This window comes from Chiloscyllium punctatum, chromosome 45 (genome assembly GCF_047496795.1).
Source record: "Chiloscyllium punctatum isolate Juve2018m chromosome 45, sChiPun1.3, whole genome shotgun sequence".
NCBI classification, from domain to species: Eukaryota; Metazoa; Chordata; class Chondrichthyes; order Orectolobiformes; family Hemiscylliidae; genus Chiloscyllium; species Chiloscyllium punctatum.
The window spans coordinates 44074564-44101487 of record NC_092783.1 but is presented as its reverse complement, the minus strand read 5'-3'; the positions used below and the strand labels follow the sequence as shown (position 1 = coordinate 44101487).

Sequence of the window (26924 nt, the reverse complement as noted above, 5' to 3'; positions counted from 1 at the left end):
TGGCTCTGGAGCAGGTGGGACATGAACCCAGGGGTAGGGATACTACCACTGCACCACCAGCACATCATTCCCTGTCTACATACTTTTCCTAATCAACCTGTTTTGAGATGTTATCACACACCTCTGGAACAGGTGGGATTTGAACCCAGGCCTCATGGTTCAGAGGGAGGAACACTACCACAGCACCACAAGAGTCCATTGGTTGGATACATGTAATACATACACACTGTGGTTTTAGATTATTTGCCTTTCAGCCTGTCTTAGATAAGATAGAAGTTACTCCAAACAGATACTTGGAAGATCAAAATCATTGCATTCAATTCCCACCTTTCATCCCCAGCCAATGATTATACCCCACCTTCCCATGACCACCGTCTTAAGCCGAACATGACCATTTGTAACATTGTGTTACATAACCCAAATTAGCTCAAGCTGAAAGCTTGACCCTCAATCTACACTCATCTCAAAGAATGCCTATTTTCCCCGTGGGAATATGGTGCCTTTCTTGTCAATGATTCAGTCCAATGATTATTCATTTGCTATCTCTAACTTTAACTATTTCACTGTTCAATTTGACGGCCCCCTATTCCACCCTCCTTACATGTTTTAATGTGTTAAAACTACAGTATACATACATTCTGTTGTTTTATTTGGAAACATTATTTGCTGTACACTTTTTAAAATCTTTATCCCTCAAGCCTTCCTGAAACTTTAAGACAAAAATACATAAATCAATAAATACTGTTAATGGACAAACAGTGAGATTTGTCATTCTGATTCTGTCTTGGTTAGCTTGAAGACAAAGGAGGAAGTTCAATGTTTTGCACACAATTAAAAAACTGACACTGGATTTTAATGCATAGGTTTTACACAATTTATTTAAAACCTAAAGAATTGGAAACAGATGATAGCTTGGCCAATCCAAGCATAAAATCACTACGTGGCTCAAACTCAACTTGCATAAAGTGAGTGATATGGTTTAGAACAAAATTAACGCTGCAGTGTTGCTATGGGAAGTGCTGAGAATACACTTAGAATTCCCAAGTACATGACCCCTATTAACATAGATCTACAATCAAATTATTAATTTCCACATTTTACTCCAACATGATTACAAAATTACACCTGAAAATACACCCATTTTAAAACTGAATTCATTATGAAATGTACTTTAAAAAGAAGGACCTGCGACATTTTAAGCTTTTGACTTACATATGCTTCTGCCTCCTCATCTGTCGCACAAACATTTTCAGCTTCAATGACAATGAAAATAGCTGAGGTCAATATTGCACACTCAGTTAAAAATAATGAGTCCTTTTGAACGTCATGATAGATGAAACTAAAATCTAAGCTGTTCCATTTCTGTAAATCTTCTTGTCTATAAATCCAAATGAGAACTGAAATGTCACAACACTGCTATTGTGATTAGGAGGGGAGGAGGAGGAAATATCCTTAATCTGTACCACTTCATTGCTGATACAGGCTATAGTTATACAGACATATGTGCATATATGCATTTTTAAAAATTCAGGTACTGTAGGCATGCTGATGGGCCAGTGTTTGTTGTGCATTCTTAATTACCCTGCAGAAGGTCTTAAATCTGTCCATCATCCACATGGGACACTCAGGAGTATAATGGAATACTCCCGCTTGCCTGAATGGGTACAACTTCAGTAACACTCTAGAAGCTTAACATCATCCAGGATAAAGCAGCCCATTTGATTGGCACCGCATCCACAAGCATCCACACCCCCCACCACTGACACTCAGCAGCAACAGTATCTACAAGATGCACTGTAGAAATTCACCGAAGATCCTCAGACAGCACCTTCCAAACACACAGCCATTTCTAACCAGAAGGACAAGGGCAGTAGAGACATGGGAACACCACCACCAGCAAGGTCCCCTCCAAGACACTCGCCATCCTGACTTGGAAATATACCGCTCTTCTTTTCCTGTCACTAGGTCAATATCCTGGATTTCCCTCCCTAATGGGTCTACCTGCAGCATGTGGACTGCACCATTTCAAGAACGCAGCTCATTATTACCTTCTCAAAGACAACAAGGGATGAGCAATAAATGCTGGTGCAGTCAGTGTTACCCACATCCCATGAGTGAATTAAACAAAATCCTGCTCAACTTGGGAATGAGTGTGAATTGTATGTGTCTATATGTAAACTAATAATAATTTTATTGCTTCCATTCATTTAAAATAATAAATAACATTTGCAGTTCACTTTAGAGTCAGAAATCTACAGCACAGAAAAAAGCCTTTCGATCAATTCCATCCACACCCACGTCTGGTCAAAATCAATCACCTAACGATTCCAATCCCATTTGCGAGCACTTGGCCTGTAGCCCTGAATGCATTGGCATTCCAAGTTCACATCCAAATACTGCTTAAATGTTGAGGGTTTCTGCCTCAACCACCGTTCCAGGTCGTGAGTCCCAGATTCTAGAGTCAGAGAGTCATAGAGATGTACAGCATGGAAACAGACCCTTTGGTCAACTCACCCATGCCAACCAGATATCCCAACCTAATCTAGTCCCATTTTCCAGCACTTGGCACATATCCTTCCAAACCCTTCCTATTCATATACCCATCAGATGCCTTTTAAATGTTGTAATTGTACCAGCCTCCACCACTTCTTCTGACAGCTGATTTCATACACGCATCACCCTCTGTGAGAAAATGTTGCCCCTTAGGGCTCTTTTATATCTTTCCCCTCTTACTCTAAACCTATGCTCTCCAGTTCTGGACTCCTCCACCCCAGGAAAAGACCTTGTCTATTTATCCTATTCATGCCCCTCATGATTTTATAAACCTCAGTGTAAGGTCAGCCTGCGATGCTCCAGGGAAAACAACCCCAGCCTATTCAACCTCTCCCTGTAGCTCAAATCCTCCAACCCTAGCAACATCCTTGTGAATCTTTTCTGAACCCTTCCAGGTTTCACACCATCCTTCTAATAGGAAGGAGACAAGCATTGCATGCAATATTCCAAATGTGGCCAAACCAGTGTCCTGGATAACTGCAACATGACCTCGCAACTCCTTTACTCAATGCTCTGTCCAATTAAAGAAAGCATACCAAACACCTTCTTCACTATCCTATCTCCCTGCAACTCTGCTTTCAAGGAACTATGAACCTGCACTCCAAGGTCTTTTGGTTCAGTAACACCCCAGGATCTTACCATTAACTGCATAAGTCCTGCTCTGATATACTTTTCCAAAATGCAGCACCTCACATTTATCTAAATTAAACTCCACCTGCCTCTCCTCAGCCCATTGGCCCATCTGATCAAGATCCTGTTGTAATCTGGGGTAACCTTCTTCGCTGTCTGCTACACCTCCAAATTTGGTGTCATCTGCAAACTAACTATACCTCCTATGTTCACATTCAAATCATTTTTATAAGTGATGAAAAGTACTAGACGCAGCACCAATCCTTGTGACACACCACTGGTCACAGGCTTCCACCACCACCCTCTGTCTTCTATCTTTGAGCCAGTATCCAAATGACTAGTTATTAGATTAGATTAGATTAGATTAGATTAGATTACTTACAGTGTGGAAACAGGCCCTTCGGCCCAACAAGTCCACACCGCCCCGCCGAAGCGCAACCCACCCATACCCCTACATTTACCCCTTACCTAACACTACGGGCAATTTAGCATGGCCAATTCACCTGACCTGCACATCTTTGGACTGTGGGAGGAAACCGGAGCACCCGGAGGAAACCCACGCAGACACGGGGAGAACGTGCAAACTCCACACAGTTAGTCACCTGAGGCGGGAATTGAACCCGGATCTCTGGCGCTGTGAGGCAGCAGTGCTAACCTCCATGAGATCCAATCTTCTCACCAACTTTTGGGCAGAAAAAAAGGTTTCTCGTCATGTCTTCTCTAAACTTTGTGCCCCTTTCCTCAAATCTATGCCCCTGATCATTGCTTTCCCTTTGATGGAGAGAGGTTTCTTCCTGTCTACCCGATTTTGGTCTACTTTAGTTGTGACAAATCTCCAGGGCATCTCACAGTTGTATTACCAGTTGAAAATCAATACCGAGCCAAAACTTAATAGATATTAGTACAAATGACTAAACTGTTTTTAAATTTGTTTTAAAGGACAGTGAAGAGGTGTTGGAAAGGCAGCGAGGTGTGGAGTTGAACACAGAAGACATGGTCATGGGAATAAAATGGGTGCTTTTCTGGTTGATCAGTAGCCAGCGGTGTATCTTTGGGATCAGTGTTACTACTGCAATTATTTACAATTTACACAGATAATTTGGAGTTGGGACCAAGTGCAGTGTATCAAAGTTTGCAGATGACACTAAGATGAGTGGTAGATAGGTTAAGTGAGCAAGTAAGAGTATGGCAGATGGAGTACAAATGTTGGTAAATATTAGGTCATCCATTTTGGTATGATTAACAACAAAATGGACTATTGTTTAAATTGTTAAAAATTGCAGCATGCTGCTGTGCAGAGGAACCTGGGTGTCCTTATGCATGAATCACAAAATGTTGGTGTGCAGGTGCAGCAGTAATTAAGAAGGCAAACTGAATACTCTCCTTCATTGCTGGAGAGATGGAGTTTAAAAACAGGGAGGTTATGCTACAGCTGTATAGGGTACTGGTGAGGCCACACCTGGAGTACTGTGTACTCTTCTGGTCTCCTTACTTCCTAGTGCAGAGGAAGTTCACTAGGTTGATTCGGAGGTTGAGAGGGCTGGCTTATGAGGAGAGATTGAGTAGATGGGGACAATATTCATTGGAATTTAAAAGAATACGTAGGGAAACTTATAGGAACATATAAAATTATGAAGGGAATAGATAAGATATAAAGTAGGAGGTTGTTCCACTGGTGGGTGAAACTGGAACTGGGGGCATAGCCTTAAAATAACAGGGAGCAGATTTAGGACTGAGTTCAGAAGGAACTTCTTCACCCAAAGGGCTGTGAATCTGTGGAATTCCCTACCCATTGAAGCAGTTAAGGCTACCTGATTGAACGTTTTTAAAGCAAAAATAGATTTCTGATCAGTAAAGGAATTAAGGATTATGGCAGGCAAGTGGACAAGTGGAGTTGAGTCCATGATAAGATCAACCACGACCTTATTGAATGGTGGAACAGGCTCGAGGGGCCAGATGGCCTCCTCCTGCTCCCATTTCTTCTGTCCATCAATCCTGTATGAACTGGATAAATGTAGAATTCGTAGAATACTGCAAGGAGTAGAAGTAAAATTTACTCAGCTCTGAAGTCCCTCACCATTTAAATGTTCTGCTTTTTAAAAATTCTTCCCATCAAAATGGATAATTGCACAATTTCCCACAGTCTAATACATTTGTCAGATTTTTGCCTGCTCTCGACCTATCAGTATTTTATTGTAACCTCTATATCTTCTTCACAACTTACTTTCCTCCCTATTTTTTGTCATCAGCAAATTTAGTAACCATACCTTCTGTGCTTTCATCCAAGTCATTTACAAAACTTGCAAACAGTTGAGGTCCTAGCACTGATCTCTGTGCCACACCACTGATTATATATTACCAACCTAAGACAAAAGACCCATTTAGGCCTACCTCCTGATTCCTGTTAGGTAACCAATCTTCCACACATGACAATATTCCTCCTTCTGCACAATGAGTGTTTATTTTCCACAATAACCTTTCATCTAGCACTTTATCAAAAGACTTCCAGAAATCTAAGCACAGTACATCTATTCATTCCTAGTTATCCACAATGTGGTCCATTCTCAAATAATTTCAACAGATTGGTTAAACATGATTTCCCTTTGACAAAACGATGTTGACCCTCCTTAATTATTTTTAACTTGTTTAAGTGCCATGCCATGACTTTTTTAGTATTAGAATCTCAGATTTGCCCTGGGATAGATGTTAAGCTGACAGGACTGTAGTTCCCTGCTTGGCATCTTGTGCCCTTCCTGAATAAAGGAATTACATTTGCTATCTTCCAATCTAATAGGAACTTCCGCATATCTAAGGAGGCTACAACGAGTGTAAGCATTTGTAGAAATAGGGTGCCTCAAGGCCATGAGGAAATTGAATACAAATACACGAACTTTACATTTGAGGCATTGAATGTAATGCTGATGCATGAACAGAATCAAGCACAAAAAGCAGAATTTTAATGAAATGACCATTAAGAAAGGTTGAAGATGAGAAACCACGTATAAACATAAAGCTCATCAGAACCTTTGATGAAGAAAACATAAAATAATTGGCTTTTGCAGTAGGACTGAGACAAGCATGTTAACTAGGCATCCTCTACTGATGACAAAGTTTATAAGCTCGGATTCTTCATCGCAAGAGAATCCTTATTCACATTAGCTGAGTTTTGCCTATTTCAGTTGGTCTTTTAGAAGTTAGTTTTTCATTTTATTGGTTATGCCTTTGGAGATATGACCTGTTCTTGGCTCAAACTACTTGCAAGCTAAATTGCTGAATGACCCTAAGGTTTGACCATATTGAAAATGTTAGCTTTAACTTCTGGCAGCTGGATACGTGACAACAGGCACCACAATAACGTCCATGAACCTTCTTTCAATTGTCTACAATTATTTCAGGTAGAACCATTACAATAATCTTGGAAAAAACTGTACAATGTTGTTACCAGAGACTGATTGTTGAAGTTGTTGGCTAATCCGAATGTGCACCCTCTGCTAAAATTCTGCAATTCATATGGAATACATTTTAATCAGTGCCACATGCTCATGCTACTAATAAGTTTTCGGTTCCATTTTTGCGTCAAAATGGCTGACATGCTCTCCTCCTGCTAAAGGAAATGTGAAGAAAAAAATAAATCTATGCAAACTTTTAAATGTCTGAAAACTTACAGGGGTCATGTTGTGATTTTGTACAAACTGTAATGCAGAAGCTGAAGTCAACTCTAGGTGCAGTAAGGGCCAACACAATCTGCAAGCTTAAAGTTGGCCCCCGCACAAACTCATTAGATCCATAAATGTAATTGTGTTATTTAATGAAAATTATGTTGAAATTAGGAGATGTTCACTGAGCACCATATCAGTTAGTGCATGCTCAATCATAACATTTGCAGGTCAAAGGTCCCTGACATCGTTGAAGCACAGGCCTCAGAAGTTCAAAGTGCACCATTGCTATTGTAGCCCTCTCCATTCCACATTACGATAAAGACTGATGCATAGAAAGCTGGCTCCTGACACCATGATTCTTGATCCCGTTACATCACCCTTCTCCCTAGTGCATCTTGCAAAATGTCTTCAAATTTCTGGAAAGCTTCCTTAACTGGATAAACTCAGCTCGTTCAACTTGAAACATGCTGCTGCAGTATAGGGTCTTCATTACTGGTCCCAGTGAGTAATTTTACGATTGGTTGAAACAGCCAAATGCATCACTTACCAGTTACTCTTCCATGTGTGCCTAACATCTGTGTCATGGATGACATGTCGGTCAGCCTGCTCATCCAAGAAATCAAACATGTATTTAATGGCAAGTGGCAAGGCACTGCCACGGTGTACTGTGCTGAACAATGTCTCAAACAGGTCATCTACAAACTTCTGCAGAGTGCCCTGTAAAGAACAAAAGAGGAATAAGTACGCATTTCATTGTCATGCCATTCACCTAACACAATCTTGTATATTAGCACATAAAGAGACAGTGACGTAGTGGTAATGCCACTGGATGAGCAATCCAGACCCCTCAGGTTAATGTTCTAGGTTTGAATCCATTATGGCAGATGGTGAAATTTGAGTTCAATAAAAAGAAATCTGGAATTAAAAATAAAGCTACTCGAATGGTTCACTAATGTGCATTAGGGAAAGAAATCTACCATCCGTGTCTGGGCCACATGTAACTCCAGGGATGAGTAATAAATGCTGGTCTAGCTAGGGATGCCCAATTTCCCATGACTGAATTTTTAAAAAAAATCCAATCATACACCACCTTTAGTGGAGTAAAGCCTTCTCAGGCATCGCATAAGAATATCAACAAATATGATTTAACAATGAATCACTTAAGGAGATAACAGAATAAGGTGGTCAAATGTTTGGTCACAGTGCAGTTTTTAAATCAACATCTTAAATGAAGAGAGGCAGAAAGCACAAGTATTTTAGGAACAAACTCCAGACAGCTGAAGAAATAGCTGTCAACTGTGGACCATTTATGGAGGAGTGCCGCCATAATGAGTGCATCTCTCAAAAAGTACGCATATTGCATACTAGTTTATGTAAAAGCAAAAAGACCTTAAAGTTGATCTGAAATATTCTTCTATCTTCAACTTGACATCGTGTCTGCAGTAACTGTGTGTTTCTGGACAAGGACAAACTTTGAGATGATTGCATAGGCATAGAAACAAAAATCTAACTGAATAGTAAATACATAAAGGCGGTATCAGACTAAATGAAGATATGCAGTTTGTCAGTGAAACCAAAAATACTTTTACTACTTTTGCCAGATGTGCTTGTTAAAGGGGAATACAATTTTAAACAGAAATGTCTTAAGCTTGTTTACTTTATCCCAGTGTGTGTGATGCATCATGTTGAACTTCTCCCCAACATACAACCACCCCAACTTCCTTCGCCACACCTTCCCGAGTTCTCATACAGACAAGGTTGTTAATCTATCTAACCTTTGTTGCTAGCAGCCTTGTCAGGTAGATTTCAGATACCATCTTGCTGCCACGGTCACCCTCCTTCTGGTCTCCATGGTCATGGTTCTTTACTAGATGCCACACTTTAACACCACTCTCTAAATCTGGGGTAATCATGGGAGCCCGAGAGCGTAGACTGTCAGGACTTCCAGTGTACCGTAAGGTAGAATCTAGAATGTGGGAAAAGACAAACATTATTCAATTCAAATCAAATTAGCCATTGCAAAACTAGAATGACAGAGCAATGAACTTTAAAAATGAAAAATAGATGGTACAGCCTACAATGTTGTATGACAGTGTGATGTTACAAACCAATCAAACCGAAAGAATAAGATCAGAGCAGCTATGATCTGGTTGAATGGCAGAGCAGGTTCAAAGGGCTACTTCTGCTCTTATTGTGTATGTTCCAATAAACATTTTGTGCCTTGAAACCTCAACCTGAGCTTCCGAAAATGAAACAATTTGGTATTGGAGCACAGAATGCACGGGGTACTGTTCTCTAGTATTCTAAACATACGCAATGATTAAAGTCTTTTGTTAGCTGTAGAGGTAACCATCACATGGATATGTCCTCACTTACTGTTCTCTACATTACATGATTCTGTAGTGTTAACACATTACTTTTCTCAGTTGGAACTGAAAGTACGTCCTCTAGCCCTGGGGGAAAATAAGTCATCGTTGTTCATATTTCCAGGTTATCAAGATTTATCTTAATTTTTGTAAAGGAAATGCTGGAACAAGGTGCTGATTTTCTGTCACTCAAATTTGCATATCTGGGTATTAAGGATGTACAAAAGGTTTAAATTCAATGGATAATAAAGAAGTCTCATTGCAAATCCATTATTTTCTTTGTATAGCAAATCTCATGAGTGGGAAATTATCTTGATTGCTCAGAAATATGTTTGCACGTTCAACATGGAGATTCTTGTTCATATTTGACTGAAGTAGTGTCCACAGAGACACACACTCAAGAAATACCAATAAAAGCTTTGCGTGGCCACAGTAAACAACAGGATCTGTTGCAATTAGTCACTGCTAGTGATGGAGTGTGCTGGAAAAGTGGCTATAATGGGTTTCAGTACAAGCAGTCATCCGTTTGGATCTGTAACTAGTGCCAATTATAGTTCATGCAAGCACCGCCATAAATTCACAAATATCATGTGGTGAATTTAATTTCTGATACAAGATTCTTAGACACTGGCTTGGATCTTAACTTACCATAGCGGCTAATGGATGTCCGACACATACTGGTTGTGGTTGGAACATTGTAAGAAGAAGTTTGTTTGGGGACCAGAGCAACAACTGAGCGATCGGACACCTGCAAAGGATTTAAATACTGCACTTAACTGAAAAATCAAACAGAATCATCTTAGTTCCACAAAGTTTTCCTTCACGACAGTCAAGTGTCGGATCTCCATGCCTGTTTAATGCTGCAGCAGTTTCAATCCATAACTAGCTGTCACGACATTCAGAAATAACTTTTGATCACCTTTCCAAAAATACATTACAAACTATTTTCCCCCAACTCTCAGCATTTAGACCTTAGTGGCCCAAATCAAACAACAGTGCAGCCATCAGCCTAATTGAATATGCTAAAAAGCATTCAAGTGACACTCAAAATCATAAAATGCAGCCTCGCTGTATCAAGTAAAAGAGCCACCTTTTTCTAAATGTCACGTTGCCCTCACCTTTACATATAAACACACTGGGATTCTTTTTCGCTTTGTTTCCACAAAACGTTCTGTGTTTCATTTGCACTTGAGAGCAAATATAATTGAGCCAGGATTGAACTGGGAGAGCAGATTAAAATGCTGTATTTTCAATTCTATGATTCAGGTCATGAATATATCCAGATTGATAGGCAATAATCTTACCAGTTTGCCAACTAAAAGCTGGACATTTAGATAAAATCAAAATCCAATTCAAGCAAGTTGACCTCACATCCTGGCCATCAGTATACAGTGTAGGAAATAGTATTTTTTTGCACTGCCACAGCTTAAGGGTGAATGGGAGGCATTTTCACATTGTTCTAAATATTGAGCAGACATTTGCCAACAATTTGTTTTATGTTCTATCCAATGTAAGTTTGTAGAATGGAAATAGTAAATAGGAAATCTAGTTTAAAATAGAGAATAAAATCAAGTAATATAATTCAAAGGGAAACAGATGCCCACATATCATTAAACTCCACTTGTGAAAATTAGACATCAGGTATAAACTAATTAGGATCTTCTCAACATACACGAATAATGCTTCAAAGAAAATACATTTGGACAACCAGTTTTGTTTAGGCAGGCAAGCAAGCCTCAAAGAGGTCAACATAATTTTAGTCAGAACAACAGGCACTTGCATGTAAAAACTATATTTCAACATAAATAAGTGTTAGAATTTGTTCTTGTGGAAACTAAAGTTAGCAAAATTATTTTTCAAGATAAGGGATGACTCTTTAAAAATAGGCATGATTTCATGTTTATTGAGTCTTGTAGATAATAGAATGAAGACTATGTGGCGACTGGAGCTGGCTGGCAGGGAGCTGTGTGAAAATGGAAAAACATCTCATTGAAATATCCATCAGCTCATTAAAGGAACATTCCTTCCTGCTGTGCAAATGCACAAATAGTGAAAAAGACTTGGCAATAATTAGCAAGTCAAAATGGCAACCAATTTTATGCATGTCAAAAAAAAGCATTCAGAGCAACACAAGTAAAAGATCTCACTCATCAATATTTGTCACTGTTGTAATACATGCATTTCCCACTGACACAACTCAGAAATGGTTGAAACACAATCGAGTAATGACTTTGATTTTTAATGTACATGTTACATTGGAAGTCGAATAGATCAAGTTAATGTTTAATTTGTCCTAGTAAAACTTTAAATCGTACTGCACATTGGAATTTTTTTTAAAAAGTAAGAATGCTTCAAATATAGTCATAGAATCATAGAGATGTACAGCATGGAAACAAACCCTTCAGTCCAACCCATCATGCCAACCAGATATCCCAACCCAATCTAGTCCCACCCGCCAGCACCTGGCCCATATCCCTCCAAACCCTTCCTATTCATATACCCACCCAAATGCCTCTAAAATGTTGCAATTGTACCAGTCTCCTCCACATCCTCTGGCAGCTCATTCCATACACATACCACCCTCTGCGTGAAAAAATTGCCCCTTAGGTCTCTTTGATATCTTTCCCCTCTCACCCTAAACCTATGCCCTCTAGTTCTGGACTCCTTGACCCCAGGGAAAAGACTTTGTCTATTTATCCTATCTATGCCCCGCATAATTTTGTAAACCTCTATAAGGTCACCCCTCAGCCTCCAACGCTCCAGGGAAAACAGCCCCAGCCTGTTCAGCCTCTCCCTGTAGCTCAGATCCTCCAACCCTGGCAACATCCTTGTCAATCTTTTCTGAACCCTTTCAAGTTTCACAACATCTTTCCGATAGGAAGGAGACCACAATATTTCAACAGTGGCCTAACCAATGTCCTGTACAGCCGCAACATGACCTCCCAACTCCTGTACTCAATACTCTGACCAATCAAGGAAAGCATACCAAACGCCTTCTTCACTATCCTATCTACCTGCGACTCTACTTTCAAGGAGCTATGAACCTGCACTCCAAGGTCTCTTTGTTCAGTAACACTCCCTAGGACCTTACCATTAAGTATATAAGTCCTGCTAAGATTTGCTTTCCCAAAATGCAGCACCTCGCATTTATCCGATTAAACTCGATCTGCCACTTCTCAGCCCATTGGCCCATCTGGTCCAGATCGTGTTGTATTCTGAGGTAACCCTCAGGTAAACAAGAGTTTAACAAACATTTAGTTTTCATTGTTAATTTCTTCTCAGTATGTGGCTGTTCTGTTAAGGTTCATATATATTGACATAGAAGGTGACAGCAAGCGTTTCCTATTTCAGTTTTGATGTAATCAAGTGGCTTGTCAGGTTGTTTGACAAACTCATCCCCCAGGTTGGAGTCATTTATAGGTCAAACTGGGCAGACAGCAACTTGACTTCTGTAAGGGACATGAAAAAACCAACTGGGTATGCTATAAAAGTACCCTGGCTTCATAGCCACTTTAAGGATTTTTAAAAAAATTCAATCAAAGATTCTTAAACTACCACAAGTGAAGTTTGAACTCAACTTCAAGGTGATGAAATTAACATCACAAAATGTCCTCATGTAGAAACTGAAATCATTAATTTAGATGATGTTGCCAAAGAGCAGGATAAAAGATTATCATCATACGAAGGCCAAGGACAGAGCACTGGTGAACTCCTGAGGTTAGAACATGGGTGTGAGATGAGAAACCATTGCAGCACATTCTATGGAGCCATAAGTTATCCTCAAAGCATTGATATTTACAAGTGCAACCTTCTAGTGATGATTTCAGGCTGGTGAGGAAGATTGGGAGAAAGAGGTTTGAGGTAATGAAGAATGCAATGTCAGACAAAGTTCAAAGCAAAATAAAAGAACAGACCTAGATGCACTGAGGAAAGTGGGAGATGTTAATGTGGAAGCAGCAAATAATTCTGTTGAGCGCAGGGTAGGGAATATGTCAGCAGGCATTATAAAGTCCGACATGTTTTTGAGGTGGTTATGCTAGAGTGAAAAGGGTAATAGTGACAGAATCTTGGGATAGCTACTTTTCTAAGTACTAACTGATCTATAATTTGTGATCTGGAGAACAACCACAATGTCCAGTATTAACCTTCTATGCCCATTTAAGGTCACCGTTGAGGTATTCCCTATAGGGAGGTGGCTTAAAATGAATGCATGTTAAGATCAATTACAGACTAATTACTGCCATTAATAGAAGTTTTTTCTAGATTGGCAGCTGCCTGGCTTCACTCCCTAGGGAAGAGCAAGGTTATTGTTTGTCATAACAGAAACACTACTCCAGTCAGAAAACTTATACAACAATCTGCACTGCACCAAACAGGAATCTCATGCATCAGATCCTGGTCTCAATGAAAATGGTACGCAGATACAGAGAATGTGCAGTTGGCTCATTTTGTACAGTAGGACAATTTCACTAAGCTGAGTGGAACATCACAAGCAGAATCACTTGAGGTGCTGCATTCCTCCAATTCTCAGAGGGCAGAACACCAAAACTTTAACTTATTACAACAGAACAACCATTTTAGAAAACCTTTGCAAATCCCTCTTTTCATTTGTTTCAAAATTTTTCCCAAAAACCTCTTAGTAGCAGCTGCCAATGAAATGGTAGTGAGGAACATGTTGACTAAAATTCAAGGATTGATTTGACACCTAATAAATCGATTTGACTTGTAGACTGTATTAGTGCAAATTAGCAGCATTATAAGATTGGCTTGCAGTCCTGAACATCACCCTCAGCAAAAGCATACTTTATGTGCATTTATTCAAAAACTTGTGCAAACATGGATTAGGCCAATGATTTTATGGGCAAATTATGGACCAATTCTGAGGAAGGGTCACTGGACCCAAAGTGTTATCTGTGATTTCTCTCCACAGATGCTGCCAGACCTGCTGAGCTTTTCCAGCAATTTCTGGTCTTGTTACTGATTTCCAGCATTTGCAGTTCTTTTGGTTTTAATTTTCTGGAGAAATTGCATTTTCTTTTGTGATGCATGCAGTAGGAATTAAAGTGGGATATGAATTTACCCTGAGGTGGGACAAAAGACGTCCGTGCATTCTTTTTAGTCCAATGAACTAGCCCTGCCTGTAGTTAACTGAACTCAGTTGTGACTGAGATAGTAGCACTGAGTACTTCAACTGGGCTTAGGATCTCTGTTGAATAATTAGAAAGAAAATCACCCAATAGGAAATTGAATTTGCAATGTTAGTGATCAAGATTGGATTGGCTGTAATGCCATGGGCACATAACCTGCAAACACTAGCAGATTTTGTCAGGTATTACATAGGAACTTTGATTATCTGAATATCAATTATCTGAATATTGGATTATCCTATCTCGAGGTCCCGAGAGAAACATTATGCCAAAGAGCTGTTTCAATCCTGATCATGTCTTTTGTTTACATGTACAATGATTAAAAACGAACTGAAATGCTGCCAAGAACAATCCTAGACAGTCCAGGCATTGTCTCTAAATGACTGATCTCCCATCCTCTCGCTCTCCCCCCACAATTCCCTGGAGTTCTACATTGGGGTGAATCCTAAATCTCCCTTTCCCAGATAATCTCTCCAGGATTGTCCTCTACAGGGCGAAGGTGGAACTTGTCAAAATGTTGTGTGGATGTGCGTGCTATTTGGAGACTTACCCACAAAGGCAGCAGCAGTCTTACTGTTGGTGTACAGTCCGGCTGCCCTGGTGGGGTCAGGGAGCGGGGGGGGGTTGTCGGCCGAGGGGGAGTGGATGGGGGTTGGATGGTGGGTGGGGATGGATGGTGGTGGCGGAGTTGTGGGCAGAGAGTGGGGCGGGGTTTGACAGGGTTGGGAGCGGGTGGACGGAGTTGGAGACAGGGTAGGACTGTGTTGGGGGCGGGCAGGGTTGGATGGGGTTGAGGGGCAGGCAGGGGCAGGGTCTCGCATGCAGAGTGTTGCGGCCTCATCTCCTGAACGGGGAGAGAACTTCACAGGAAGCTCCAAGCCCCAGAGGAAATCAATTAACCAAATAATCAATTATCCAAACGAAATAGTGCCCGCCCATCTCTTTCGGATAATCGAGGTTCCTATAAATATTTGAAGTGCATTTCTTCATGGATCAGTCACTTCCAGCCAGGACAGGCAACAGCATTTAAGGCAAGACCAGACAGGGACCTCGGACAGAAGACCTGGGATCACACTGTGCTTCCTGGACCATTATGGGAGCATATAAGTAGTAACCCAAACACTTACCGAAAGGGAAGGGAGGAAGAGTAAAGAGTGAGAATTGGCCACGGGCCTGTTCGGTGTGAATATTTCATGGATTACTAGATGGTGAGACCACATCCATCTTGGTAAAGCATGAAACAAAAGTGGGAGGTCAGGACAGCAGCAAAAAATAAAAAGTAATTTGGAAATAGGTGCAGTCATAAATTGAAATTGGGAGAAAAAGGTAAGGCATTTAATCAGGATGATTTTTACTTTCAAAGCTTTGTTAACATTGGTACACTGGATTGACTTGGCAAATCAGATTCAAAATTGGCTGAGTGATAGAAAAGAGAGAAAAATAGTCAATGGATTTTTTTTTTAGGCTTGAAAGGAGTTTGTTTTAAAGTTTCCCAGGGGTTTGTATTGAAACACTTGCTTTTCCTAATACATATCAATGAACAGTACCTTGGCGTACAGGGCACAATTTCATAGTTTAGAGACAACATGAAATGTGGAAGAATTGTAAACTGTGAAGACAATATCGAACGCCAAAAGGACACTTATAAGTTTGTGGAGTGGGCAGATAGGTGGCAAAAAATCTTGAATGGATGCATTTTGGTAGAAAGAACATTTAAAGACAATATAGAGGGTCCAATCCTGAAAGGGGTGCAGGTACGTAGGTATGAGTGTATGTGAACACAGATCATTGAAAGTGGCAGGACAGGTGAAGACAACAGTTAATAAAGCACACAATTTCTTCAGCTTTATTAACAGGAGCATAGAGTACAAGAACAAGGAGGTGATGTTGAAGTCTTATAAGACACTTGTTAACCCTCAGCTGGAGCATTATTCTAGGTGGCTACATTAAAGGAAAGATGCCAATGCATTGGAGAAAATGCAGAAGCTGTTTATAAAAGAAAGGTTCCAGGAATGAGAAACTTCAGGGGTGAGGATAGAATTAAGAGACTGGGACTGTTCTCCCTGGAAAGAAGGCAGCTGAGTTGAGATTTGATAAAGGTTTTCAAAATCATGAACAGGGTAGATAGGGAGAAGCTGTTCATACTCATGAAAGTAACAACTGGACACAGGTTTGGAGTGATGTGTCAAAGAATCAAGAGTGCTGTGAAAAACTCTTTTCACTCAATGAGTAGAAAAGGTATGGAATACACCAGGAGGCAGATTAAATGGTTGTTTGTATAGAAATAGTGCGCATGGGTATGGGAGAAAAAACAAGAGATTGGCTCTAGGTAATGGTGCTAATTTGAAGGGCCAGTGCAGGCACGATGGGCTGAATGGCCTGCTTTTGTGCGGTAACAACTCAGATTCTATAAATATAGTGCACTGCTCATACAATTTATTTTATAAATTTGTAAAGCTACTTGAAACAATTTTCCAAATACAAGCTGATAATGCTTTTTTTCAGTAGTTAACTCTTTCCCAGATTCCACAGTATCGAGAAACCACAAGATCTACTTTAAAAGAATGAGGGTAAAAGATATGGTCGAAGCTATAATCCTGTATAAAAACTCTTCAGGATAACTGAACTTTCAGGTATAATGGTGAGCTGCTTACCAAATCTTAATTTTGAAGTCCAATAATACGTAATTTACTTTAGATGTATACTTCTCTGCCATACAGCCTAATAATTTAATATTTATTTCTGTCACTTCATTGAAAAAGAAATTCCCTCACCAATTTTATTTTTTAGCAGAATAAACTATTAGCTTTGACATAATAAATGCAAAATGTTCCATGTGAAATACTCTGATTGACTATTATAATGAATAATGTGTACAAAGAAGCCAGCACATCTATTATTTCTTTATTAATCCTGATCTCTGAGGAAATAGAAAATGCTAATCCCATTCTATTCACTGACATGATTTGGGGCTGCTGCTGTCAAAGGCAAAGGGTTTAATTTTCTGTCAGTCTCCGTCAGCTTTTCACTAATTTGAATTTGCTTCAAATCTTCTCTTCATTATCTGTCACTATTCAAAGCATATAATGACTGACAACGCATCAACTCTTGTTTAATTTTAACCTTTACAGTACCGATTCTCTTTCGCACTAAATTTCAAGTGCTTATTACTCTATACCTTTTAAAAAGATTTACAATGTTATGCTAGGAAAGAATTCAACAATTATTGCACACGATGGTCTACAAAGCCCTATATGCAAAACATAGAACAGTGGACAATGCTTTTCAACTTTTCACAGTTTTACACAAAATTGCTTCAAGAACCCAAATTTCTGAGGTTAAAATCACCTAAAACTTTCTAATAATTTGGTAAACTTTGGTTCTTGAAACAAAGTAATGGCTCATTATAAAGTACACTTCCTGCTATTCAATCTCAGAAGCTATTCCCTATGCTCCCCACACGATCAAACATTTCTAGGTGATAATACCTTCTCTGTGTGTGCACGCACTAGGCACATGTTTGGCCAAGTTGACTACCATGTAGTCATGACAGGTATAGATGGCTGAATGGTAGATGTCTTTTCCCTCGGATGGGGGATTTCAAGACAAAGCGACTTTTTTTTAAGGTGAGAGGAGAGAGATTTTTAAAAGATATGAGGGAGAAATTTTATTTATACAAAGGGTGCTTCACGTGTGGAATGAACTTCGTGAGGAAGTGATAGATGCAGGCACATTTACAACATTTAAAAAAGACTTACATAAATACATGAATAGGAAAGGTTTGGAGGGATATGGGCCAGGAGCAGGCAAGTGGGACTAGTTTAACTTGGGATTATTTTCGGCATGGACTGTTTGGACCGAAGGGTCTGTTTCTGTTCTGTATGACTCTATGAGCTAAGGCAATTAATATTTGTTTTATTTATTGATTGATTGCAATGGTATTTATTTTGTTTCCATCAAGACAGTGAGTTGCTCAAAGTAGTAAGTGACTCCCTTGCTATGCAGCCTTGAAAACTGGGCCTCCGTAAAGGCACCATTGATATTCTGTTCATAGATGAAGGGGCTGATTGGAAAGGAGGGGTGTGGGAAAGGCAATCAGGTCAGGAAGAAAATGCAGTACAGGCAGTTATGGGGAGGGGAAAGTAGGGAGAAGATATGGCTGAAGGAAAGAAAAAAGCTTGGACCTAACATCGAGTGCGATGAGGTTGTGATGCTGCCCAAAGAAGTGGTGTCATAGTAGCAGTGATTGTTAAGATAGTGCTGGCCAATAGTCACCTGCAACCTCTCAATGCAGAGTAGCCAGTACTCACCAGAGTAAGACGTGAGCACTTTAGAGCTAAGCCTATTGAAGTATGCAGACATTTTTCTGTAGCCATCTTCTATGGATGTTTCAAAGCAAGAAATCTCCTGTATTGAAGAATTTTGGAAGCTGGGCCACAAAATTTTAAAAGCTTAAGTTGAATCAGTCTATTGTGCAGAATATATTTTGCTTCCTTTAAATTTTGGTAAGGATGAGGGGAGGTTTGAGTTCAGAAGTTGCTTCTTGGGTTTCCACTGATACAGTTTGATTTGGTGTTGTGATTGCTGTGTCCATTACCTGATCTTTTGCTATAAATTCTGGGTATTATGATCCTGCCCCACTAGCTACCTGAAGAAGGAGCAGTGTTCCGAAAGCTAGTCCTTCCAAATAAACCTGTTGGACTATAACCTGGTGTTGTGTGATTTTTAACTTTGTCCACTCTGCACCTCCACATCATGGTTACCTGATAGTGTGCTAAGGTGTTCAAGCGTTTCCAGTCATTTTCAATCTTGGTGGTGATGTCTTCATCTTGGAGAACAACTCGAGCCATTCGTCCCTGACGCCACTCTGCAGAGATAGACTGAAGGTTAGAACTTTCCCATCATATTCTCTACTGCAAAAATACAAGACCATTCTTTCTTTAAATTCTAATTTAAATAAAATACAATCCAAAAATATTTTTGTTTTCAACTGAAATGGCTATAGTGGAACATATATGAAGCAACAGATGATAAAATCTCAATTTATAACATTCTTCATTGGTGCCCATCTACTGCTACAGGCACAGAAAAGTCTAGAAACTACAGGGATAGTGATTTTCAGTTGAAAAGAAAAATCTTTAACAAAATTCTGATCTATTATCTTGGGCTAGTAAGCAATCTGAGTATAGAAGAACATTTAGGGGTCACTGATTGTAATATAATTAGATTCAAATTCTGAATGGAGAAGTAAAGAAATTATGGTCAAAATAAAGTTGTTGGATTGGAAAGCAACAACATTTGCAAAAGATACCATCCTAATTATTAGGATAGAAAATCACAAGCAGACCAGGAATGGGAATTATTTAAGTGCAAGACACAGAATAAACCGTTGCATTTGGGCCTTGAATGCTATCAAGGCATTATAACAGACTTTACACCCAATCACTTTCAAAACGTTGGTATGCCAGTTATGCTGACACAGCCTTGGTCCCACAGGCAATAATGTAAAGGATGGCGAATTAAATCTATTTAAATGGATGTGATTGAGGAATGAATATTGAAATGCCAGAAGAATGTCCCTAGTCTTCAAAACAGTGCTATGGGATCTTTTATGTCAATCTGTAAAGGCAGACAGATCCACCACTGAATGCTTCATTTGAAAGGCAAAACATCCATCAGCACTATCACACCCTCTCCAAAGAGAAGTGCCAGTGAGAATTGTGTGCTCAAGTACTCAAGGTGGGCTTGAAGCCAAATCCCCTTTGGTGAGATCAGTACCACTAAGCCAAGACGAAACAGGATAAGGGTGAAAGTATTCTGAAGAGTCATCGAGAGGCTTCATTAGCACAGTGTTGCTTCAGTCAGGAAGGAGATTGCTGGGCAAAGGAGAATTGGCCAATGAAAAGAAAGCACACCAAAGAGGAGACTATGAACAGGGCCAACAATGTGATGGAAGAGAAAACAATGAGCAGGAATGTGTGTGTGGCTTAGAAAGAAAATGGAAAAGTTATAAGCAAAATAAATGATAATCACAAGGAACAACAATGTCACTCTGATTGTTTTTAAAGAAAAACACAGACAGCACAGGCAAACATTTAATCTGTAAACTAATAGTGTGAGGGAAGCAATGCAGGATTCGAAGGATGCTGAATCAGGATATGGATGAACTAATGAAAGAAATATTTTTAAATAAAGCATATGTTACTGAAAGGAACAAAAGGACTCTAAAGTTGATAACCCAACAGTCCTAGATACCTTTCGTTGAAATGATGAGTGAGGTTCTTTAGAAAATAGAAGAACGAACATTGATTATTTCCAAACAGGTGTTACAGAATATTAGAAAAGGGTAAGCCGCATAACTATAAGTAGAAAAAGCACTAGGAGTTCTAATTATACAGAATCTACAACATAACAGGCCATTTGGTTCTAAAGGTGTTTATGTACTTAGAACATGCAGATTTTCTCCATTATGACTAAAGTCCTACATAATTTCTAAAATGTTCTTGTAAAGTTTAATTTTTATTTTATCTTGTGTCTTAATCCAATCATAGTAACTTATTTTGTTGTCAGATAACAGAAATTTAGAAAATAAAGCAATTTAACTCTTTTAATTTCCAAGTCTGCTGTCAGTAAGAATACTTCATTGTGACTGGCTGCTTAACTTACATTTTGACATCACTGCTGCAGACCATCTGGAGGTCACTTAAATTTGCCAGATTTAAATGGTTACTGCAAAGGGGAAGCCACATCACTGTAATAGGAAGTTCTTTGTGACAATGATGAGCATTGTAGTTTTGGTGTTCATTATTTAATCAATCCCAGTACACATTGCAATAAAAAAAAGGAAATATTATTTGCATCATTTTGTACATTGGTGTCAAAGGGATAGCTTTGGAGAATGTGCTAGACATGTAGAAATGAAAGGTAGGAATATATTTTTCTAAGCATACAATAAGTAGCTATTAAAAGTGGTTTTGAGGTAGACATACACAGATATTAAAAATGTTATGTAATGAGTAAGAAATAGTTCTGGTCTGGATCTAGCACTGGCATAGGTACAATGGGTGAAAAGCCTTGTTTAAAGCATCGAAGAATAAGATTCAACATATTGTGTACCCAGGTCCATATCAACTGCTCGAGGTCGCTGGGAGTAGGGAACGTTTTTATAGCTGGAGTCCAGGATTTTCTCTTTAACTTGGGTGATTGTGTCACAATTCAGCACCTTCACTGGAATCTCCGGACTGTTCTCATTCTCTGGATTCACACAGTTCAAAATCTACATATAAATTAAAACATAAAACTATGTTTAATATAACCAACTTATTATAAAAACTAAACAGATGTACAGGTCTAACACAAAACTGCCTATAGCTTTGTTAAAGACTGTGCACTCAAGGGGGATTACAAGCAATCTAGCTAGGGTGAAAAAGGTAAATACAATATTGTTTGAGCATGGTGCCATTAAGAATAATGGTGCTAACTGAACCATATATAGATATATCACGGACAAGCCATTTAGCCTGTCTGATCCAATGCTATGCAAGAGAAACTTAGCAACTCTACTTCTCTGCTCTTTGCTGTAACTTTGGAACTCTCTCTCTCTCTCTCTTTGGGGGCTTAACCAATTTGTTCTAAAGGCCAGAACTGAGTTTATCTCCACAACATTTCTCAGCAGTACATTACAGATCCTAACCATTTGCAGTCTAAAAAGATTCTTCCTCATGCTGCCTCTGGTGCTTCTGCCAATCACTTTAAATCCACGTTCTCTGATCACCGAGCCTCTGCCATCAATGAGAACAGTTTCTATCAACTGTCTAGACCCCTCAATGTTTTGAGTACTTTGATCACATTTCTTTGCAATCTTTTCTTCTGAAGTGAGAACAGCTTCAATTTCTCCAACCAATCCAGGTAAATGAAATCCTTTATCCTGAGAGACATTCTGAGATGTCTTTTCTGCACTGTCTCTAATGTCTAACTTTCCTTCCTAGCTGAACCAATGTTTGATATAGCTTCATAACTTCCTTGCTATTATATACTCTGTGCCATCAATTTTAAAGTCAAGGATATCATATGCCTTTTAATCAACTTTCTTCAGCTGCTCTGCAATCTCCAACAAAAGGTATACAAAGATCACCATGTCACTTTGTTTCTGCATCCTTTAGAATTGCTTCTTTTAGTTTATTTTGCCCATCCATTTATTTTGGTTCCATCAAAAAAAAAAGTATCACTGCCATATTGTTCTTCAGAAAGTTCTGAAGAACTGCCATTGAACCCAAAACGTTAATTCTGCTTTCTCTCCAAATATGCTGCTTAACCTGCAGAGTTTTTCCAGCAATTTGTTTTTGTTAGGCACTTAACTGCCCAACACTGGGTCTTCAGAACAGGTTAGGGGGGCCGGCAAGTCCTGCCAACCAATCAGAGACTCTGGATTTGTCATGGCTCAAGGTACATGTGAGTGACAGCAGAAGGTTGGCTCACAGGATGGGTATTGCTGGGAAGAGGAGGTGTATCTTTCCCTCTTCACAATGCCAAGTCTCTCGATCAATCACTAAATGCCTCTGAATGATTGAAGGTCCACTCCCCCAATCCATCCATCCCTGCCTCCAAACCTGGAGCACAAAGTGATTCACTTTTTGATTTCCCTGTGTGGTAAGCTCTCCACCCACCAATGGGGGAACACCAGCACCAGCGAGATGAGGCCTTCAAGTGAGAGATAATTGCCCTCTAAGGGCCTCAATTGGCATCAATTGGCATCAGCTGAAGAAAGTTGATTAAAAGGCATATGATATCCCTGACTTTAGGCTGTCTATGGAACTTATTCAAAGTAATGGCGTGAAAATCGTGTCATTCCCACCTGACCCACCTACCTGAATAAATGCCCCCCCCTCCCCCATTTCCAAATGTGGCGCAGTGGAATGCAGTAAATTCTGTATCTGTTATTGCCACAACATAATATTTCCATTTCCTCAATTGTGTATAGAGCTCACAAACCTTATTTATCCCATCCTGTGCATTTAGATATTTGTACTGTTAACGCAATTAACATATTATATTCTTTTTAAGCCCAACACCACATGCTATCTTAGTTTTTAAAAACATGTTCTGTTAGCTCATGCCCAACCCTTGGGATATCTGTTGTCCTTTCAAATACCAATTCCTGGTTTCTATTCCTCCTGCAAATTTTGTTTAAAACCTCCCCAATAGCATGAGCAAATTTCTGTGACAGATCACCACTGAACCTGCCAGTAAAGGTTAGAGCTTTTTCACTCTAGAGTAAGTGAACTCTTTAGACAATACATGTATCAATTAAACACAAACAAACTTTGTGCTAAAATAGTCTTTTACTGATGTGGTATCCCATTCTTTTGGATATAAAACAGGTTTCAACATTTTCTCTTCCTTTTCTCTCTCTTCAAGAGCTAGGTTTCTTTCTCCCGTGGTAACTGTATTCTTTGTGCATGATTTGGCATTGAATTAACTACTCTAATGCCACCCGATTCAGCTTCAGTCAGTATTCACCAACAGGATTGGTTAAGATGGTGCACAGTTGTTTGCCATTCTTGCCTGCACTCAGATTCTCTCCTGGGGGACTCTGTTGAGATCGAGTTGTAAACACAGCAAGTTCCAGTTCAAAGTCCTGAGATAATAAGTGGGAACGTGCAAGCATAAGGAACAGTGGGCAGCGTTCTTTCAGCTTAGTCTGCAAAATCTTAGCCTATGATTCCGTCGAAAATGATTAATCAGAAAATATTTTTGTTTTAATGTAAGGGGACATTTTGCTTCAAACACCAATTTTCTGGCACACACACACACACACGATTATGGTGCCCAACTGGAGTTGATAATTAAACTCACTAGAGTCTTGTACTCAGTTTGTTGTCGGATCAATTTATCCTCACTCAATGAGTAGCGTGCTTCGCCTGTGATTGCGTCAATTGGTCCCTTCTCCATCTGTTGTTTAATGGCACAGTACAGCATGAAGAGAGGCTCTCCTGCACACTCCTGGAAAATTGAACAAAGAAACTTATTACAGATTTACCTTATATGACAAATACTCTTTAGTTCAGCTACTACCCATCTCTTAGTGATGTGGAATGGCAACAGTGCTCAATTCTCAGGGGCATGGAAAAGACGTTATAGCCTCATGGGAAGGCAACTTTGTCACAGAGCGTTGTCTGCCTTTAAAAAGTCATAGATTTGGGAGTGAGGTCTCAGCACTATCAGAACGTGATGGAAGACACTGACACTGTGGCAGGGACCATGGCGTCTGCCATGTTCAGCTCCTAGGAGTGTGTTTTGTTTCAGCTAAGATGGAATCAATGTTAAAGATGCTTATTGGAAGCAATGAAGAAAGTTGATGAAAAACTCTGAGAAACCTAGACAATAAATATAAAAGGAGGATTACGATTTGGGGATAAAGATGGAAAGGTGATAAGTCAGTATAATATCAACATGAACTTCACCTGCTGAGTTAATATTATTTCTATACTATGTATATTAAAAAATTTAAAATAAACCTGAAATGTAAAGTTTGCGAAACAAAGCATTAGTTGCATAAATTAGCAACATTAAAAACACTTGGATTGAAAAAAACGATTAATTTTGCACAATCTCAATTTAATTAGTGGTTCTCAATTTAATTAGTGGTTCTCAATAAAAGCAACAGTTTGGAAATATTACTCAGAAGAAGCTCACTTTTCAGTTAGAGTTTCAAATTAAGTTTAGTTGAATACGGGAGACGATGGACAAGTGGGATTATTGCTGGACTGTTAATCCAGAGAGCCAGGTCATGTCTCAGGGATTGTGTTCAAATCCAGCAAAACTAAAAACAAAAGAAAATCTGGAATTAAGCATCTAATGACGACCATGAATCCATTGCCAATTGTCAGGAAAAACCAAAATGGTTCACTCATGTCCTTTAGGAAAGGAGAGTACCATCCTTACCTGGTCTGGCCTGTAGGTGATTCCAGACCCACAGCAATGTGGTCGACTCTTAACTGCCCTCTGGGCAATTAGGGATGGGCAAGTAAGGGAATAAACGAACTTTGAATATCAATAAACATTGGCTTAGCCAGTGAGGCCCGCATATCATGAATGAATAAATAAAGAAATCTCAGCAATATTTTTGAATAAGAATTGTAGAAAAGTGGTGTTTTAAACATTGATAAGTTTCCCTCAGGATTATCAGAACATACCTTCAGGAATTTATGAAGGAGGAATGCAAACCAATTTGTCAACATTTTCTCAGCCACAGATTCAGTCCTGAGGTTAGAAAGACAAGTGAAGTGTTTAGAAAACATGTCGTTTCAGGTTAATTTGAAACATTCTGATAAAATCACATTGGTCAATTATAATAAATCCTATTGAATGCGACATTTAAACCATTGAGCTGTTAAAATACCCCAAGTCAAAGCAGGAAGAAACTGAATAAACAATATGATGAATATGATTTTAAAGGAAATCTTCATAAGTCCATCAGTCTGATTCTTACTTTTTTGTTCGTCAGATTGTTCATTGTTCAGCTTATTTTTGTTTTTGAATTCTAGATTTTGTCTTTTTTGAAAACAAATAATGAATGTTATCTGATCCAAGGAAACATTATTAAAAATACCAAAACCACCAAAACGTGTGCCAGAGAATCCAGAGAAATACAAGCAACAGAAACAGGAAATAAATATCACCACAGACTATCAGAGCAGTCTGCAGAGAGGAGATTGCATTCACACGGGTATTCTATGCTGTGCACAACTTAAAACTAGATAGCTCAATATGACAGAAGTGCCTTCTTCAATCCACTTCTAGTGGATAGAAATGTCCAAGCTATTATTGAAATCAAAATGCAAAAATACTTTAAAATGAGTGGGCCATGAAGAGGTGTCAATAGATATGGAGGGAGTTTTACAGATCAGGTAGTAAGGTTGTACATTATATTCTAATTACTAAATTCACTCTAATTTGAGAAACTTGAAAATATGGAGCAAACCAATTTAGCAGCAGATACTTCTGCGAGGAGAGACAGACTCTGCTGTAATATATCTGTCCCCAAAGCAGTATTCTGTTGAAATACTAATGCACAAAAGGGAAGGAGAATTCAATGTTCCACTGTTGGCAGAATTCATTTTGAAAGAACTGAGGGAGTATATATATTACTTTTAAAAATAGTTGATTGGAATTTAGTTTCTCCACTTTTGTTAATTTTCTCCTCTTCCTCTCCGGAAAGCTATCAGCTTCTTAAACAGCACTAATTACATCTCATTGATTCAGTCATGTAACCACTCTTTTAATAATGAACTGAGGCAGTTGAGATACTGTCAGCAATTCAGACACAGACTTCACATCCTCCTAATAACCTAATGCACCCAGAAATGATTTGGTGATGGGCAAAAAAACATTCAGTTGTTTTTTTTTTAGCCATTCATGGAATGTGGGTATCTCTGGCTTGAGCCAGTATTTATTGCCCATCCCGAACTGCCCAGATAGCAGTTAAGAGTCAACACATTGCTCAGTGTCTGGAGTTTAAAAATGTGTTGCTGGAAAAGCGCAGGTCAGGCAGCATCGAAGGAGAAGGA

At 39.2% G+C, this 26924-nt stretch overlaps 1 protein-coding gene across 3 annotated transcripts in view; it reads right to left on the bottom strand.

Annotated features, from left to right (window-relative positions):
• Positions 1-26924, bottom strand: part of plxna2 (plexin A2) — a 494314-nt gene that overhangs the window by 18496 nt on the left and 448894 nt on the right. For all 3 annotated transcript variants that reach the window (XR_011955408.1, XM_072563600.1, XM_072563601.1), the window contains exons 23-29: positions 25551-25617; positions 24211-24357; positions 21472-21631; positions 19119-19222; positions 9857-9956; positions 8618-8808; positions 7390-7559 (exon numbers count right to left, since the gene is read on the bottom strand). Coding sequence is in view for 2 of the 3 variants with exons in the window: in XM_072563600.1 (XP_072419701.1) it covers positions 7390-7559; positions 8618-8808; positions 9857-9956; positions 19119-19222; positions 21472-21631; positions 24211-24357; positions 25551-25617 (939 nt within the window). In the remaining variant the exon portion in view is untranslated. The remainder of the gene's footprint in view (positions 1-7389; positions 7560-8617; positions 8809-9856; positions 9957-19118; positions 19223-21471; positions 21632-24210; positions 24358-25550; positions 25618-26924) is intronic.